The sequence below is a fragment of the Epinephelus lanceolatus genome, chromosome 7 (assembly GCF_041903045.1).
Source record: "Epinephelus lanceolatus isolate andai-2023 chromosome 7, ASM4190304v1, whole genome shotgun sequence".
In the NCBI taxonomy this organism is placed as follows: domain Eukaryota; kingdom Metazoa; phylum Chordata; class Actinopteri; order Perciformes; family Serranidae; genus Epinephelus; species Epinephelus lanceolatus.
Window position 1 is genome coordinate 35,129,920 of NC_135740.1, and position 20,841 is coordinate 35,150,760.

Below are 20,841 nucleotides of genomic sequence, written 5' to 3' on the forward strand. Positions count from 1 at the left end.
TTGGCTAACATTGCCAACTTTACCCGATTGTCAGATATACAAAGGAGTTTAGTTGAATAGGTATGTGCTAACTGGGATTTTAACTCGTGTTAAACTGTGTGGAAAATGTGAAATAGTGTAACGTTATCTGTATGATTTTGCATCTGTCCGAAGTAGTTGTTGCCTATTTATTGGCCTCCTGGGGACAGAATAACTCTAGAAGCTCTGACCCATCAGAACAGGAGTTATGTAGCCTAATAATTTTCTGTGGGTTTGTCACTGTGAGCATATTAAACATAATCAGATTGATTTCAGGACAACAAATTAGTCCTGTTTCAGTTGTGCAAGACTTTGTTTCCCTATGTACCAAGCAAGAACTATGCTTCCGGTATAGGAGGAAAAAAATATTATCTTATAAATGAGCTGGGACTAATGACAGGATGTTAATTTTTCCCGTGACTTATCCACCTCCGCAGGACGGCGATGCTAGTGTGCTGTTCCTCTTATCACCAGGAGATGGCACTACTCTTCTACAGGGTGGAAAGGGAATAGAATGATCAAGGTAAACATTGTTTCCATATTAAAACAAAAGGTTTATAATGTTGTTATAATGTTTTGATAAGATTATACTACAGACTTGAAAAGATTATTATTGTTACTGTTATTGAATGAGTATGGCATACAAGGATTTAAGATCATCCAAAGTGCCACTGAGAATGTTTATCAAAGTTTGTATCAAGCTATCATAGTACACTGAGGTACAGTATATTAGTCCAAAACAAAGGTAAAAAGTAGATTTATGATTTCAGAGCATGGGTTGACATCTGGGAAATACTTTTCAGATGGGGAGAGAGACTGAAGCTCTGCTGAGAAGGAGACAGAAGCTCAAAAAGGGTTGAAAACAAAGTCTGCAGGACAATGCACAGTGATGGAAGAAGTACTCAGATCATCTACGTAAGTAAAAGCATCAATACCTCAGTGTAAAAATACTCTTTTAAAAGTAAAAGTCCTGGAGTCCCCATTTTACCAAAGTAAAAGTCCAAACGATTTTGTATCAAAATACACTTAAAACACAGAAGATGGAAGTACTCATTAGGCAGAATGGCCCATTTCAGAGTGATGGTTATTATATTACTGAATTATAATTATTGCTCCATTAATATGTGCATACCTTTGATGCAGCTGGTAAAAGGAAGGCTTATTTATTACTATATATACCACTGTAGCCTGTGAATTTCAGTAAGAGAACTCAGCCTCTAATAATACATTATTATTTACTGATCATATTTTGTATTATTAATCTGAATCTGCAGTGTCATCTGAAGTATGATGATTAGTAATCAACAAAATCTGATTAATGTAATGGAGTAAAACATACAATATTGCTCCCTGAATTGTAGTGAAGTAGAAGTATAAAGTAGCAGAAAACAAAAATATTCAAGTAAAGTTCTAGTATCTCCAAATTGATAAGTACAGTACTTGAGTAAATGTACTTAGTTACCCTCTACCGACAATTCATTGCTCTGCATAATTACAGGACTTCTGGACAACCAAAACATATTCCTGAGGGACTTGTTTGTAACAGGACAGATCAGAGATCAACTTGCCAACCACTGTCAATCACTGATAACCCCACACTGCTCTTTTTCTTTTTGTGCATGTGTAATTTATCAGCTGAAACAGAAAGAGAGACACTAATCCTAAACATATATTTATCAGCTGACTTTCCCTGGCCATTAATGCTGCAGGACATCTACATATACCATTTCTGCTGTTATGTGTGTCACATACAATGGCTTAATCCAAATGTCTGGACTTCACTGCACTTGCAGACTCACAGACTTTGCAGGCACATTCCCAGGAAGTCTGGAAGTGCTGAGGGCTCCAAATCCACAATTCAACCAGTCCACAAAGGGCCTCAAGTAGAGTTTCTACAGACTTCCAGAGAGTCTGCTTGGGGTGCAGACTTCAGCAGACTTTTCTGACTTTTCTAATTTAATAGGTTAAAAAAAAGTTGACCAAAAACAACAAAATAAGGTCTTCTTATGTAAGTAATACCCAAATTTATTGACGTAGGCCTATAGTCCTGTCCTTGGTTATAAACATTTCTGGTTTTGAATATTTAGCCTGTGATATAGAGATGTATTACTACATTTTAGTTCAGTCACAAGAAAGGTTATTTTTGGGATTGTTATCCGCAGGGATGGATGAGTGAGCACTAATTATCAACTTATATGACATAAATATGACAGCAGCAATAGTTGAACGTTTCCACAGCATCGAGTAAAACAGTATTGAGGGCTGTCCATCAGTTGCTTAGAGTTTGCAAGTTCAGAGGGTGGACATTTGGATTCAGCCAATGTGCCAGCTTCATCTTCTTTAAGCATATTGCTGTAATAACGTCCAAGTGCCATGAGGTGGCGGCGTTGGTCCGTAATGTGACTTGGAGTGAGTTCTCAGGGACCACAGAGCAAAGCAGTGCAAATACTGTACATGCAGAGGACTTCATGAATACAATAGAATACAATACAATACAATAGAAAACAGAGAGACCAATCGCTCTTCTAAAAAGTCTTACATATAAATAAAACAAATATATAGTTGCTTATTTACTATTACTACTACCACTTCTTCTTCCTCTTCTTCTTCTTCTACGACTACTACTACTAATAATAATAATGATAATAATATAGCAGCTAATTAAGAATGGAAATCCCACTTTGTGCACCATATCTGTTAATAATTAATGATATAAATTAAATGAAATTAATGTCCCCTCCGTTTCCCCCCAAACCGCTCCAAATTTGTCCCGCACGTTCCTGCTCCCTGATTGGCCCGCTCTCTGATTGGCCTGCCCTCTGATTGGCTGAAAGTTCCGTACTCGGACAGTCAGTCGACGCAGTTTGTTTTCTCGCCTGCGGCTGAAATCTGGACGGTGTGCCTGTGCCGCTGCTGGAGGCAATGTGGATACAGCACTCAGGTTTTCATTCTGCAGATAAGTGTGTGACTATAAACGCAAACAGGCGGAAAATGTAGATAAAAGTTTCTCCTCTTTTTTACTGCCTTTCTTCTCCCGGTTGTGTGAGCGGTCTGCCTCGAGCGTTTTACATGCGGACTGTCATTCAGAAATACTACAGCCTCACGTGTTTGACCTTAGACTGTGCATTGGAGATTTTTTATATGCTTTTACTCTCATATTTTTTGCTCGTTTAGTCACAGAAGACTTTGTGCACTTTGGTAAAGTCTTCACAGCGAGTTGGAGTCCCGGTGACAGACGCGTCCCTTTGCGTTTGTGAATTATTCTCTGCTTGAATCACGGATTAAGTTATCGTAATCTTAAAATCATTTAAGGACTCTTTCTGGGAGAAAGGCATGGTATACCTGCAGGTCATCAGAGGGTAACAGACTGTGGATATCTCATCAATTTTTACAGTAAGTCCAACTTTATTAATAACCCTAAAGTCAGTGTATTATTTATATAATGCATCCACAGGGTCTTAATATTTGTCTGACACACTTAGAGTGAGTTTAAAGTGAACTTGCATTACCTCCTTTATCCCTTTTCATTGTTTCTTTTCCTATCAGTGTACTGAGTTTGTTTTGCCCTGATTAAGTTTAGATTGTTTGATTTAGAGTCAAATTTATGTCATGTTCTTATACAATTTTCAACGACATAGATGTACAGAAATTGTAAGTTAAGTTTTGCCACATCTGTGTGAAACAGTTATAGAATGTTTCAGCTCTTGCAAGGTTAACTTAAACCAAATGTATAAAGTGGTTACAACTATAGACAACACATTCACATAGTTAGATATTGTTTATTATGGGAGGGTGAACGTGTCATACTGCATGAAAGCAAGAAAACAGGGTTTATAATTTAGTTTTTTTTACTTAATCGGCATGTAAATGATTGATTTTAAAACAGGTGATAAACATAAATTCATCAGACATCCAGTTTGGGATCATCATAATGCAAACAATGACAGTTTGGATGCTGTCCTCCTCCATAAAGAAACTTTTACTCCTTAAATTTATAGCCACGTCCAGCTGCTTTGTAGGATATTTATCGTAACTTTAGGGAATAAAGATTGTTCTCTCAGTAAGACACTCACTCATATAACAAATGTGACTTTTGAAGGTTGAAAATCTACTCTCGCTCACCACAAATCAAATCAATTACAATGCACTTTTAAGAAGTTTCTGGTGAGACACTGAGGTTTGACAGATGCTGATCAAAGATACAGCATGTGAAGTATTGAAATAAGATCTCAGAGGGTTCAGGGCAGAATTTATGTGGCGGAAAGATTAAAACCACTGTAAGGAGAGACATATGGACAGGTGGACGGAATAAATCTGCGAGGAAAATAGTCTGACTCCCGGAAAATCTCTGCTCCCGTGCGATAGCATTAGGACAGATTTATCGCGGTGTCCAGCCGGTGATGAACACCTTACTTTATTCTGACTTTTGTAGAGCCAAATATGGTAAAGCAGACAGAGTACACTGAATAGAAGAACATTTTGGAAGTGAGTGCATGTATCTATCTAACGTCTGCCTTGTAGGCTTTTAAACATCTGCAAAGGAATTAAAGGGTCTCTCAGATTCAGAGAAACTAGAGACCTTTACATTCATACTTTATTTTATTAAGGAAGAACTTCATTGTTTTCTATCAAGTTATTCCTCGTGTGAAATCTGAGGTCAGGTTTTCACAGATCCTCACCAGCTGTCAGCCAATTGGTAGTAAATTACGTCTTAATTCCTTTGCGCTAGCAGCTATTTTGGCTGCAATTAATCAAAAACGGCCCGTCAGATGGTGAAATACTGATGTGGCTGGTTTATTTTGTGGAATAAATCAGAGCCTGTTGGTGGATGTTACAGCAGTTTTGATAAATTGATGATTTATATTCAGAGATGGCATCTGAAAGATTAAAATGCACCTTCAAGCCGGGAAAAAAAAAATGTCATTGTCTCCTAGATATACATATAACACCTTATCCTTCAACAAGCAACTTCATTTTTTCCCCTTTGATTTTGTTTCAGATCAAACAGGCTGAAATTCTTCCAGAAAATTAAACCTAAATGGATCTTCTGTGGGTCTGTCTGTTGCTGGAGGTGTTCCTGATGTCCACTGCTGCCAGGGGTGAGTAATATATTCTGAGAAGCAGTGGAAGCTTGGAGTGTTACAGTCATCAATACCAGCAGTAAGATTAATCACTGCAGCTGACATCACTACATATGTGGCAGTACTTTCCAATGGTTCACCTACTGTAGTGAAATTTTTATTTCTGCATTCTTGCTGTCATGCTGCTGCTCCAACCTCAGTAGGATTTGCATGACAAAAACAATGAGTATCCATGGGTATAGGTTGGCAGTCTAAAAAGCATCTAAGGCAAAAAATCCTTTGTATTAATGAAGTATTGTTACTTACAATCAGAGTGCCTCGGATGATTTTCAAGCCTATACCATAGACTTCGATATTAAGTAACCTGGACAGTCATTTTATGTGACTATTTGTCCTTGAAGAGCACCTGCTTTTTTACACTCACATGCATCCAGTGTCTTGACCCAGTGCAGCACTCCCATGGTGGTACAATTGCTTTGACTTTGGTGTCAGACAATCTTATTCAAGTCAAAAATATGATGGTAAGACAGTAGTAGTTGCAGGAATGAACCCAATCCTCCATCTTTTTCGCCTTTTCTATCCGCTGTTCCTGGAAGTACTTAAGTTGTGTGCTCTGCAAACATGTTTGTTGTCCCTCATTGGCTCATTCTGCACTGATACATTTGCTCCGTTTCTGGGATATCTGCAGACACTTGTCCTTGTGTGAACTTTACTTAAAGAGTGCTTTCGCTGTGTAGATAGTCAGTGAACCTTTGACTTTGACTGGTTATTCAGTCACTGTCAGGTATACTTGCACTCGCCCTGGAGTTCCAGACTTGTAGTGTGTGGTTTTTTTACCTGCTGGTTGTTTAACAAAGATACTACCTTGTTGGCTGTTGTGTAACATGTAGTATTTCAGCTCCAGCCCCACAGGGAGATTGGTGGTCAGGGTCAGACACGGAGTAGCACCCTCAGTACTTGGCACGCCACCTTGTTCCTTCCATTGAAATTAAACAAAATCAAAACCAAACAACAACAGCCACAGACGCTGGTCATAGATGAGAACGATCCCCAACCTGCAGGCATTATGGGCAGACGGTCACGGAGTTGGCGCCCGTTCCAGAGATCACACTGATGATGAGTTTTCAGCGGGAACAAAGCTGCATTCAGCGAGGCGAAGCCGAGCCAGCGTGCAGACACAGGGCTGAAAGTAAACACAGGCCCATAGACCGCAAAGAGATGAGATTAGATTAGCCTATTAGGGATGTTTGCTGTGCAATGCTACAGCATTTCCTCCCCCCTTTACCGCCTGCAGTCTGTCAATGAAACCAGGGCAGGCAGCAGAGAGGGACAGAAGGCAAGGAAGAGGAGAGAGAAGAGGGTGAAGGAGAGAAAAGGAGGGCCTCAGGACATAGGAAGACTGGATGATAAAAGAGAAAGAAGGAAAGGAGAAAAGGAACTAGGGGGAAGGAGTGAGGAAGATATACAGAATAATGGACGAGGGAAGGAAAGAGATTACAGGAGGGGATGTGAGGGAGAGGGCAGGAGAGCATGAAGAGGACAGAGGGGACAAAATGCCATTATAGGAACCTATTAGAAGCTGAACCTCTCCCTTATCTTGTGATGGATGAGACTTGAGTTGCCTGACAAATCTTTCTTGATTAAACAAGAAAAATGGTAAAGTGTTAGGTTTCGTTTTAGGTCAGAAGTAGGCAGGAAGTTTATTTATATGCAACCCATTTTTTAAAGAAAGTAATTACTGTCATTTTTTGTTATTTATTTTGTTAACACTGACAAAAGGATTCTGAAGAGGCAGCTGAAAGACATCTACACAGTACCGTAGAGTATGTGATGAGAGGGATGCTGGGTTCTGGTGGCCTTGTGGTCTGAGGTTCATACCATGTAATTGTGAATTTGTGGTTTTGAGCTTGAGTAATGAAGCATGTCATCTGGCCTCTGTCTGTATCTCATCTTAAGGTAGTGTTTACCACAACAGAAGAATTGTCTGGAGCATGGACAAAAAAAGCAGGAACAAATTGTTTTAATTTACGATCTTTGAATGTTTCCCAAGATTTACTCACAGTCCTGTCTAATTCCTGGATAATTTTCCACAAAAAAAAATAACAAGTCTAAATTAGGATAATGTTAAGTGCCAAGGTCAAGCCAAATCTGTTTTTGATTTCTGTAGTCCAATGTGCTTGTAGGTACGTTTTTGCCAACGTAACTTGATTTGTCGTGAAATTGTCTTCTCAGTCAGCTCACACCTAGGCCTTTTATTTTCCACCATGACCTCCACCAAACTGCTGCAAGTTACTCATGGTGGTGCACTTTTTAAACGTTGCAGCTGTTTCTTGAAAAATCTCAAACAAAATGAGAGACATTATATTGCAGTTGTTTAGAAAATCGAAGGCCTGATACAGTCACTTTTGGCCACAATAGTTACACAAAGACGTGTGAGATCCTGGTGAAACAGTTGTAGCGTAGGTTGCCAAGTACTTTGTTGCTTTCCTGTTCAGAAAAGGGGTAAAGATTAAATTTAAAATGCCTTTTCAACCCCCTTCGATCACGTCCCCAGTCACATTGTGCACCCATTTAACAATGTATACCAAAAAAAGATTAAAAAATACATCTTATATCAAAATCCAATCATGTTTTCTCCCTGTAAAACAAAATATGGCGTGCTTGTGCAAGATAGTACCGACCAGTTTCAAGCAATAATATCATGGCATCCACCCATCAATCCATCTGCAACTTTTATCTGCACAGAGCAAAGATTAAGCAGTTAGCTAGCGACAGCATGCTACATCGGTGTGTCTTTTGGTGTTCGCCATTTCAAAACTTACGTTCTCCTACCGTAGTTACGCGCTGCTGGATAGAATTTATTTACTTGAGGAGAGTGGTATCTGTGACGGTTCCAGATTGCAGTTCCACTTTTTAAAGATAAAATCAAATTCCTTTTTATATCCAACCTGCCTTTCAATTTTCACTCAGGAATATGTTACAATATTGAAGCTAGATACTCTCAAAATGCAGTTTCATATGGCCTTTAAGATCCGGGTAAAGCAAAATCAGTGATTTCTTTCTAAACACATTATACACTGTAGAAAACACTGTTTTTTCCAGGTTGTGTGCCTGTGATTTTTTTGGGGCGGCCTGAAATCTAGGCTTGATGACACACTGGAGCCATCCGTAACATAACCCCTCGCCCACTATGTCAAAGCTAACGTTAGAGCACATAGCATCGGTGTTGTTTCGTTCATCCTCTGTGTTAGCGGTGAGTTTGCGACGTTCCATAAGCTCTCTTTGCGCTTTCAGTCTAATAAATACATGAATGGACATCTTTGTTAAATACCACAATCATATGAACACGAGCAAAATAGCCGTCATGAACATACCTTTCAGCTGGAATCAGCTATCTGGCACACAGGCAGTTACTGCTCACTGCTGTGGGTGTTTGCTTTGTGCTAACGTTAGCTGCTGCTAGCTGCTGAACGAGTTTGTTACTGTGGGATGACACATTATTTGGCACAGAGTATGTATGCTGTGCTACCTTAGACTGTGTGTGCGACTGAGTAAGCTAGCTGCTAACTATCTGTTGCTTCGCAGTGGCTTGTTCTTCATTTAAGGGCCTTCAGTGGACATGCTGCCAACGTCTCACAGCAGAGAGCACTGCTTTTTTTCATGATTTTGAAACCTATTTTTATATCCTTGGTGATTTTTTTTTAAACATTCAGATTTGGCTGGGTAGTTAATTACTCATTTTTCTGTGGTGTGACAAACTCACAACACATTTGTTCAAAGGGCTTTGACCAGTGGCATCTGGACAATGGGTGTTGAGGAACCAAACAGAATCTTTCCATATTGAGTTTGCAGTATTCCACCATAGCTGAAAAATGAGCATATCTTAAATTCTTTACATTGAGGATCCATATAAGACAGCCTTATATGGATATATGGGAAGTAACTGTCCCAGTCCTTCAGCAGGGTTTGGGCCAGGTGGGACTGTGCAGACAGAGGACACTTTACTACTTAAATAAATCAAAACTAAGGCAGAAAATATCATAGTGGCAGTTCAGGCACTCACTGGATCACTTACTCTAACTGTATTTGACCATTTGCAACCATGCTGCAAAATAAAGAATTAATTCAGAGCAATTCAGTACATTAAATAGGTAATGAAAAGTAAGAGCTGAAGTACAAAATTATATAAAACGGTTGACTAATTTAATAGAAATATTTGTGGAAAAGCTTCTTCTTTTTTTTCACAGTCCGCCCTCGCTGCACTCAAATGATGTAAAGAAGCATTTTTATTAGTGACTTGGTGACTACTGAGATGTTCCAGAGATATATGCATACCGGAGGTGGGTTACTCAGGGCAACTGTCTAAACAATGAACAATAAAAAGCAAGATATCATAAGACACATTGTGACATGATTTAAAATTGAAAACATTAACTCTTTTGTGGCCTCATCTTTCTGGGCAGTCCCCTTTGCACACAAGGTTCAGTTACAGTAAATGTGAGGCTGCTATTGTACAAACCCAGGAAGTTGTGTCTTATAACCACTCTGCAAAATACAGTATGGCTTATTGTGTTAAAGAAATTGCTGTATGTATTGAAAAAAGAGAACAAAATGATTCATTTAATGATAAATTAATAGATACTAGCAAGGCCAAATAGTTTTAAAGACTGTTTCTGGTAGTTACTTTTTGGTCAGGGCTGAGCATCAGATGGCAGTGAAGGCTGTTTTCCACTGTGATCACAGATTGGCAAATGGAAGCAGAAACAGTGAAACAGCTAAGAGCTTTGCTGGACTGCTGCAACACGCAGAGATAAAGAGAGAAATTAGGAGATGGAGGGCTGGAACAAGAAAGAAAGAGTGGAAGAGATACAGATACAGGTGAAGAGAGAAGAGAAAAGAAAAGAAAAGTAGTCACAGAGAGAGCAGGAGGCAGACAAAGATAAGCCGAGAGATAGAGACAGAGAGAGATAAAGACACAATATTTATGCCTCTTATTACAGCAGATGTAGAGTCACATAAACTGCACTCCAGAGGTTTACACAACCACACTGTTTGAACCAGTGTCTGGGCCACTGTGTGCGTGTGTGTGTTTGTGTAGCTGAGCATGAGACTGAGCAGCTGAGAGATTAGCATTCTCCCGTGTTAGCTGAACAACACTGAGGTTGAATACAGGGGTCAAAGACTAGGAGTAGGAGGCCAGTGCATTCTGGGCTACCTGCAGCTCCAGACAGAGTTAAGCTCAAGTGTGCACAGTGGAAAGGAAAGATCCTTCATAAAATACTTTATACACTGTTAAAAGAATTGTCTCACATCTTAGGAAATAGGCTTTTTCACTTTCTTCTCAATCTTCTCATCTGTGTCGAGAAAGTAAAAAGGCGTATTTCCCAAAATGTTGAAATATTCCTTTGAGGGGGAATTGCAGTATTTTTCAGACCCTATTTTCCCATTTTTTTGTGCTGAAGTGACTCAAACAACAATTTTTGACAATTTTGCCACAAGTACAAGAGTTACAGCTTCCTTTGAGACCATTCTTCTCCAGCACTTATCAGTCTTGAAGAGAGACCCGTTTAAGAAGAGCAGATGTTGCACTTTGAAAAGGGGACTTTATCTTCAATGGAAAATCTTCTGTAAACTGTCAGCTCTGTAGATCTCCTGGGGCTGATGATGAGGCAGGTGGCAGGTCAGGAGGAGAATACCAAAAAACGTTAGACATTTGGAATGCGCTGAACAGATCAAGCGTTTGTTTAATGGTGAGTGCATGTCTGTGCTTCTGCTTGCCTCCGCGTGCATGCACAGACACACACATTAACAGTGCATGTGATGTGAATTGTCATATGTATGTCAGATGGTTATCAGCATGTCAGATGGTATTTACGTAAGCCAGCTGTTAAACGCTTCACGGTCAAACAACTGGAGCAGGGCAGAGAGGATAATGATAATATGATGATTGAAGTTACTCCAGCACGGATTTTCATTTTTGTCTTTGCTTAAACCTGCGATATTTTGTGTTGAAATGACCTACACTGTGCATCACCGCATTACAGTCTTGTCTTGTCTACATCTTCTACCCCAGTCCTTTTGAAGCAGATTCAAAGAAAGAAAAGATACACCAAGAAATTAGATGATGACTGTGGGTTATGTACATCGTTTCCTGATGCAAAGTTTTGTCTAAACAATTTAATGTTTTCCGGGTGACCGCGCCGTATAGACCACCCATCACCCAGAGGATGGGAGAGGAAACAGACACAGAGATGAGAGGGTTCATTTGTTGTTATACCAAGTGTAAAGAGCCACAAACACATTAAAAATGCATCTTCACTGTACTGAGCTGCCAAACACAGAGATGCACATGCAGCAACAGAGAAAGACAAGAGAGCGTCATCGCTGTAGACAGTGTAAACAACCGCATACACAGATGCTGAAAACGTATACAACTAGGAGACCCTACCCATAAAAATGACTTAACGCATGTAGGCACACACACACACGCAGCCCACAATCACTTAACAACCTCCTGTCCCACACACTCATTACTGAGGAATGTAATTAGCATGCTAACACTAACAATGATGGGTAGGAGAGAATTGCGGTGAGGTAAAAAGGGCTGGAAGAGGAGGCACACAGTCATCAGAGGAGCGAACAATGGATAACTAGCAGAGCTTTAAACTTTCGTAGACAAGAGACAACTACATAGAAAGATGAACAGACAGAATAGAGGTGCCAGTCGCAGTACTGGATGCAGTTTTCCCTATTGAGATTGTAGTGCATGAGATTTAAAACACTAGACAAATGTGATGTGTTGCTACCATCTATTGGGCCTGTCAGACTCTTAAAAAAATATCTGTCTTTACTTCAAATCACATGAAGTAATGGAAGGTGAATGGGGGGAGCCACATGAACATGAGAGAGGAAAGTAAAGGTGCCTTTGAGGGCCCTGACATACCAAGCCACCAGTCAGCCGCTGGTCAGTGTCGGCCATTGGTGAGAGTCTGTCACCCTAGTTTGTGTCCCGCACACAGTACATTTATATGACGATAGAGAAAATCGATTTATTGTATTAGTACGACTTAAACCAGACATTAAAATACATGGTAACATGTTAGTCCTGCTGAAAACGTACTGAATTGAGTTTCTCAAAGTCAGACTAACACACCAAGATAATGTGATTGGGAGTCGAATTACTCCTGCATGTATACAGTCAGTCGGATCCAAACTACCCAAGGCACTCTGCGCATGCTCCACAGTTTCCACTTCGGGCTTTGACCTGGATGTCGAATAGCATTAAATGTGTAACACACAAAGTTAAGCGCACGGCACGTATGCAATGTACAGAGCTATAAAGCTGTCCACCATGGTACCTGTTTGCCACTAGTTAACTGTAGCTAACTTGTTTGTCAGTTGTTTGGTCCGTGACATAAAAGTGACATCACCACCTATGGTATCAGAGTCTGACATACTTCGGTCAGTAAATTGATTCCCCTCCCGTGCAGTAGTCCAATTAAATGGCATAGTCGACCTATAACCACAGCTTGACTTAATTGTGAATGTAAACATACTGACTGTTGGCACTAGGCGGCCCTTGTTGACTTTTTTTAGCGGTTTCAGCCTGAGTTGGTGTCAGAAACGGATGAGCCTGTTGGTGAGTGAAATCACTCTTGGTAGTTCAGTGCACAAAAAAAGAAAAAACAGAAGTGAGGAAGGTAAACAAGCGATTAAGTCAAGAAGGTGTGAAATTGAAACAAACTTGTTATATTGGGTAAGATCTTTATTAGCCATTGAGCTCTTGAGCAGAAACGGTTCATTGTTCTTCCTTCTTGTATCCGTCCTGTCAGTCTTCCAGTAGTTTTTTTGGTGTGTTCAAGTGCAACTTTTTGGCCAAGACACAGGCGACATGAGGCAGCGCAGCAGTTGGCCTTCCTTGCCACTGATTCTATGATAACGGTTTGGTGTGTGGGCCTTTAAAGGCCACAGGCAGATGCAAAAACAAGCACTATTCTCCCCCTATGCTCAAAAGAAGACTTGTCCATCTTTTGTGGTCAAAAATCCTTGTCTTTGGACAGTATTAGAGCTTCTCTGGAATCAGGGATTCTCATGGTAATGGAAAACCTGGAAAAGTCATGAAATTTCTCAATCACATTTTCCAGACCTGGTTATGTCATGGAATTAGTAAAAATCATTGAATGTTTTGGAAAAGTCATGGTATTTTGGTGTGTGTAATAAAGTTGTTACAGTAAACTTACACGGATAACCTTCCAGGTAATGTAGCATAATGGCAATTTTATTTTCTGTAGCTGTCTGCGTAACGTAGACATTCCATTACCATCATGTATGTGACTTCATTTTTCCCTGTGCTCTGTCTCTTCATTTGTGTATGCCAGCTAGCTGAAATTCTGTTTGAATAGATTTTGAATCTTATATGTTTGAAAACGCCAGGCAAGAGGTGCAAAAAAAAAAGAACAAATTTCATTATGGGTCCTTAAAAAGTCATGGAAAGGTTTTGAAATTTTGTCCATGGAAATGTGTGAGAATCATGGGTATTGTGTAAATGATTCAGGGCTACAACTTATGAGTTTCATTGTCAATTAATCAGTCAATTATTTCCTCTATTAATTGATCGATAAAATGTCAGAAAAGTGTTTAAAATGTAGTCTGAGTTGACGTTTTAAAATGTCTCTTTCTGACCAATACGCAGAAATATCCCGTTAGCAATCATATAAAACATAAAAGCAGCACCTCATATTTGAGAAGCTTAAACCAGAGAGTGTTTGGAGTTTTTGCCTGAAAATTGTGTGTTTAATCATTTATGAAAATAGTTTCAGATTAATTTTCTGTTGAATGAGTAATCAACGGCTATAATAATTTAATAACTTAAGCTCTGGTATCATTTACGTGCTGGATCAGCTTGAAGTTAAATGGTCACAGCCTGAGTAGTGTCCAACTTGCAGGGCTGAGAATGCACTTCTAAATCACTGAATATTAAGATCTGGTGTTAAATGTATACCACCTGAGTATTTCAGTATGGAAAGCACAGGCTTCAGTTACACAGGCCTCCATCAAACAAGGAGTTATGTGTCACCAATAAATAAAAAGGGTTAATATTTAATGAATCACACTGTTTTATGTTTAAACTACACCCACACTGTTGTGTATTTTCCCACACACTGAACTCTGAATGAAAGCTAACTAAAGTAAGCACTGATTAACCATGTTATTACATTACATGGTGAAACATATTATGTTAGTTTTAGTAAGAACCTGCCCTGTCTGTTGATGTGAGGAGTGGAGGAGAACATCTTGACTCCTCACAGAGCAAACAACCTCAAACAGATGCTTCAAACACACAACTTTACCTCATTGTAAACACACACACTCTATAGACTCACATCAGTAAATCCCCAAGTCCTGTTTTTTAAACATGCAATGCGTCCCAAGTCACAGCTCACTATCGTAAATACCATTTGACATGCTGATAACCATTATATGGCCTTGCGGTGGTGGCGGCATCTGCCTCCCAGCATCAGTGTGTGCAGTGGGAGAGCTGCATCCACACTAGTAAACATGGGTGAAATTTCCATCAGCATTCACATGTAAGGGTTTTAGAAAAATGCATTTTCTCGAACATTAGACAAAGAAATGAGTAAATATTCTTCAGTATTTAATGTGACCTAGTTTTAGATCTGGAAACGACAATGTTTAAGACGGAATGAAGAAAAACGTAAGTGTGTTTTAGGTGACTCTATTATGCTGCTCAATTTATTATTTGTATTCGCTGACTGGGATCACTTTGTCTCTCAAATAAGAGAAAAGCAGAAACATTCAGTGCATGTGTGTTTGTTAATTACGTGGTGATTAAGAGACAAAGGGAAGCTTCAAAGGGCACAAATGACTCTTTCAGTTCCTCTTGTTAAATCCTAATGTCAGGGCCAAATGTTGTCTTGTTGGCTGTTTGGACAAGTAGAGCTGTGGCTGTCAGAGAAAAGAGAAGACAGAGATTGTCACTTTAAAAAAAGTCTTGTATTTAAATTATAAATTTAGATTTAAGAGAAGAGTTATATGTCTTGTATGGATAATCTAGAGTGAGATGTCTCTGTGGGATCTTCAGCCAATATTCTAGTTAGGAATAAAGTTGAAACATCACATGCATGTATCACTGTCTGTGTTTTGTACTCTGAAAGAAATGAGCCAGCACTGTCATGAACCCATTTGCAGGGGACTGAATGTGGATCTTAGGGTGGCCTCTCCCCCACACCCCGTCTCTGCAACCACTGTTCTCCTTCTCAGACTTTTACAGGGTCTGTTAATGTTAGAGACTATTAGCCCACATTTAGATAAAGTCAATGTTTGCTTTGACTTTGCTAATGGTGGGTGGTAATGGGGCTGTCTGGACGCTCTCTGTGGGGGTTGATGGTGTGTCACAGTGATGTGAAGATGTGATGTGTGTTTGTGGAGGGGGTGCAGCAGAGAGAGGAGCAACAGGAGGAGCTAACGTAGCAGGAGCAGGCTTTGTGGAGAGAATAGTCAGAGACAAAGAAAGAGATGTTAAGGAACAATGGGCCTTTGACGTACAGCTATACCCTTTGCCCCCTTAAAAAGCTTTATGATAATACAATGAGCGAAATATTGAAACTCAGAGCTGCCCCATTCTTGCAAATAAGAATATTTTTTATGTCTTGAACATCATTTTATGCGTATTTCCCCAGGATTTAGCCTAATGTAGTTGGTACGTTTGGAATCTTTGGGACCTCCATTAGAATAAATAAGTCATTCTTTGTGTTTGAACTGTGTTTGACTGCACAGCACAAGTTTGATTGTTGTAGAAGACTTTTAATAAGTTAAAGGAAATCTGGGAGAAGTGGAAAATTGACACAAGATTTAGAGAAACTGTTATACTGCAAACACAGCATACAGTACAGGGCTCAACATTTGCAACATTGGGCAAGTAAACCGCCACACAGGGAAGTAAATCTAGCAACTCAGGTTGGCAAGTGGTAAAAATGAATTACACACATTTTCTGAAGCTTAAGTAACTAAAGAGTGAGCCATCTTGCTCCATTCTCGTCTCTGTTGAGAGTTGCACATGCGCTGTACCCATTGGGCACTCATGAGAAAATGACAGCAGGTAAAGACAAAGTCACTGAGCTCAAGCAAAGCTGAAGATGTGGCGAAACTCCAACTATGTGTTGCACTGTTTGCTGCAAGTTTAAGAGCAAGGCTGATAAAATTGAGACATTTTTCAACAGCACATTACTTTTCTGAAAAATGTCGCCATAACAAGAACTGTTTGTTACTTCACATCTGTGACACACTGTGTCCTTGGTCTGATTCATTTACTTAAATAATGATTAAACATGACAGTTAACCTGATTCTTTGTTGTTGCAAAGATCAGAAACATGGTGTTGTAGTTGTATTTATGGACATCTCTTGTCGTAATGTGACGTTTTACATACGTAGAAGTTTGTCTCTCTGTTCTGTCTCTTACTCCCTTTCTTCTCCCAGCTTCTCTGTCTCTCTCCTACATAGTGCAGTATTGTGTGGGTCGTGGCGCCACAGTGCTGTATTGTGGTCTCAGTGGGGTTGGGGTATGTTTGGTCAACGCTACAGCACTGCAGGTCGAAGGTCAGCCAGTGGATCAGGGAGAGGGGTCAGGGAGAGTGTGTGTGTGGGTCTGTGCGTGTGTGTGTGTGTGTGTGTGTGTGTTCGTGTGTGAGAGGTAGGGTCAGAGAAAGCACATGCCAGCACCAGAGGAGACTGTAATAACACACCAGGAACCCCACAGGACAACACACACACTCTGCTTTCACTCCTTTATCTCCTCTCTGTCTCTGTTCAGTAACCTCATTGACATGTTTGTTAGAAACTGAATTACTGAACATGAATCCATTCAGTCAAACTGAAGACGCTGATTTATGTTTTTTCTCTATTTTTGTGTTGCAATCCAAATGGAGCATAGAGTTGAAGTGTCCCCTGGAGTGAAAATCTTTGTTTTGAGGGTTAAACGTGCAGTTGTTGCACATTTTTAACACTGATTTTCCAATATCTTGTGATTCCAGTGAGTTATTTATGAGAAATTAGTTAGTGTTTAAAATATAGTTTTGATTTCCTGAAGTCTTCACATCAGCAGTCATGGACAACTATGATATCAGAAGAGTTTTCTGTATCTGCTGTGGTGAAACATGGCTTATTTATACAAGAAAATGCAGATAAAGTTCACAAATGCAAAGCACAAAAGCGTTTTTACATATGTTTACGGTACGTTAAGCACCATCTGTGGCAGAATGCTTTTTATGGTTCACCGCATGCATTTTATTGGACGTGGGAGTTTCAGTCGTTAACATTAATACAATGTTTAAATTGACACAGACACACCTAATAAACCCAAATGAGATTGAGTCTGGGCAGTAGAGGCACGATAAAAGAAATAGCTGTCATCTGTCAGTGATACACTATGTGATCACACACCAAGTATGTTGTGAATGTATATTTTAGTGATTGCAGTGAGACTTTCACAATGGGTGCATCCCTACAGAAAACACATTTCCTCTGTACCTCTGGTGGTATCAAACCATGCAGACAGATTGGATCGTGTTTTCCAGTTACGCAATGTTCCAGGTTTCATCAGGAACTATTTACTTTTAAAGGTAAAGCAAAGAAGTAAAAATTGTCCACAGGGAGGTCTCCATGAGTGTCACTCAGCTAATTGTCTGTACTCCACTGCCTTCACATTGTCTCTCTCTGATCTGTCTGTTCTCTCTGTCACTTTTTATCTCGCTCTCTGACATTTTAATTCCTCTGCCACTTTCTTTGTCTCTGCTGGTTTCTCTCTCCCTTGTCTATCCTTCAATCAGACCCTTCCAAATTCCTTTAACCCCCATCTACCACACACACACACGTAAACACACACAGTCTCCAGCTGTTATTCCTGATGGCGTTACAAATGAGATGTTGAAAGGTGATCGCTGGGACAGGAGACACAGACTCTTGTTTTCTTTAGGCTTCAGTCTGTCGGATTGGGTCTGGTGTGGCATGCAGCACTCAGGGCAGCTGTGTGTATGTGTGTGTGTGTATGTTATTACCTGTGATAGACAGACGGACAGAAACACAAAGACAACCCTAAACCCAAAATACCACCATTATGACCTCAGTCACAGGTATGATTGACATGTTGTGGACAGTCAGCCACCCTCTCTCTCCTCGGCTGTTTATCAGACGTACAGATGACATTTGACCCCAGGAAGTGGAGGCTGATCAGGGGCAGGATGTTAAGGCGGACGGCTTTAGGAAATACTTTTGTAAGCTGTTGCTGTAGATTCTAGCTGTGATGTATTGTGCTTGTTCTGTTGAGCTCTTACTCATGTTGTACCCAGTCTTTTGGTTGCAGATGTATAATCACATCACATAAACACACATACAAACATAGCATTATTTAATATAAAAGTACAGGATTCTCAAGGTAAGATCAATATGCCTGTTCCTTGTTTTTCACCACTGTCTATACAAGCAGGAAATGCTGTAGTGTTCTTTATTTATAGGCTGACAGATGGCAGCAGAAACAGTTCAGAGATGGTTTCCCTTGTTGTGGCAAGTCCAGAAGACTAAAACTAAAACATGGCACTAAGTTGAAAACCACCACACATGAGGGGACACAAACGCACTCGTCTTTCTCTGCAGTGCCAGCTGTCGATGTGGAATCCATACTGCAGGGGGAATGTGAGAGGACTGTGAGAGATGTGGGGGTGGGTTCAGCAAGACGGGAACTCTGGGGGGGGGGGGGGGGGGCGTATACACTGGTGACTGTGACTGTGTGGCCAAACATATACATTTTTAAAGTCACAAAATTAGTATGGTATGTCCAAGATTTACAAGGTTTGCAAAAATTGTAGAAATCTGTAAGGGCTGAGCTATGCTAGAAAATAGGTAGTTTGTGTTGTCGTGATGTGTTGTCCGACAACTTAAGAAGGCAAAAATGTTTCTAGCTCTTTTGAACATCCAAACTCAAAGGTGGAGTGAAAAGCCAGTGGTCATGGAGGCAGGAACAGAAAAAGTGACAGAAATGTTTTGTTTAAAGAATGAAAAAAGAGCTTGTTAAGACCCTGATTACTTTTTCACCTCAACATAGGCCACCAATCTCTTCGTGAAGTGAGTGTGAATGTTGAATTTCAGATAGTTACATAAATTGTCGGACCCAGCCCAAAGAATTCCAGCATTGGAAAGGCCTCTGAAACTATTCAGCCATCTTCAGTATAAACAAAATAAAAATGATCTCTCATTTCTTTAGTTTGTAAACAACAACAGTAACTCAGAGTGAGATTCAGATTCTGTACACAATATTAATAGTTTAAAAAATGTCCCCTGGGATCTATATATATAACTCAACGGGTGATTTCCTTCTTTTAGTAAAATCCTAAATGATTGAGTTGGAGTTTTTTTTTCCACCTGGACCTTTATGCTCTGCCATTTCTCCTATAACCATCACGCTGTAACCTGTGACAGACTGTTATGGTACCAGAACTATCACACATTCACATATATGGAGGTTTTTGTGAAGCTATAAACATCACGTAGATTTACATTATCAAAGGTTTATGACAAAATCACTTGACGACACTGACTCCTGTGTGTGCACAGCGAGAGAGGAGAGGGAGAGACGCTGTGCTGCTGGTGGAGGAGCCGCTGAATGAGTTCCCTCTGAGCAGTAAGTCGCTAAAAGAGTCCGGGGCTGTTCATAAAACATTCAGGACGCCATTCAGGAAGCTGCTCCTCTTTTTGGAACCACTGCAGTCTGTAATAATTTCGCTTTCAGCCATGCTCGTTGTTGTCGTGGGTAAACAGTATGACGTCAGTATGTCAACAAGTATCACAATCAAGAAATTATACCAGTACTATCGTGAAAGAGATGATATGGCACACCCTTATTTTTGCATCCAGTGATTTCACTTGTTAATCTGGCTTTGCATGTGTTTCTTGGACTTCAAGTTGTTAAATCAGTCTGTAAAGGCTCAGTGACCCAGGCTTTGAAAGTGTAAATTGGGTTTTGTTACTGTTTTGTACGCATGACATCTTCTTTCATGTCTGCTTATACTGGAAGAGGGACCCCCCCTCTCTTACTCTTCCTGTAAAAGGTTTATTTTGGGAGTTATTACTCATCCAAATCGGAGGCCCAAGTACTCCAAGTGTTGTATGCTGTACAACTAGTAAAGCCCTTTGACTCAAATTTGTGATTTGGGTTTTGGTGATGTAGAGAAAATTGACTTGATAAAAAATCAATAAATGCATAACAAATGCCTACACTGAGCCAGAACTCCAGCTCATAAAAGCCAAAAGTCGATAACCTCAAGACTTGCAGTGTGAACTTCTGACACAACTATTTCAGGACTGCACATGCAGCCAAAGTAGACAGTGCATCCTGTGTTGATTATTGTTCATAATTTGAAAAGCAGCAGAGAATAGCATGAGTGGCTTTTCTTGCATTTTTCCCAAAGTAACAAGTAAAACATTGAGCAGATCTGTGAAACTTAAATACAACAGAGTATCTCCAGATATTGGTTACAGCTGCAGTGAAGTAACCCCGGACATTAATCCCCTGCCAGTAACCACACAGCGCTGACGTCTAGTTAAAAGGCCTGCAGACCAGTTAACTGTGTTAATTATTTCCCACTACATGGTCCTTCATCACATTGGTCAGCTCAGCGTACGTATTATCCAGAGGTAATCCCTCTGTTGTGCTGGCACCATTATCACACA

General features: G+C 40.1%; 1 protein-coding gene across 1 annotated transcript in view; it reads left to right on the forward strand.

Moving 5' to 3' along the window:
- Window positions 1–2,886: 2,886 nt before the first annotated feature.
- The window catches only part of fgfrl1a (fibroblast growth factor receptor like 1a), a 106,123-nt gene continuing 88,168 nt past the window's right edge, over window positions 2,887–20,841 (forward strand). Inside the window, exons 1-2 of the mRNA XM_078169488.1 lie at window positions 2,887–3,411; window positions 5,018–5,117. Of these exons, the coding sequence (XP_078025614.1) occupies window positions 5,057–5,117 (61 nt within the window). The 5' untranslated portion in view covers window positions 2,887–3,411; window positions 5,018–5,056. The remainder of the gene's footprint in view (window positions 3,412–5,017; window positions 5,118–20,841) is intronic.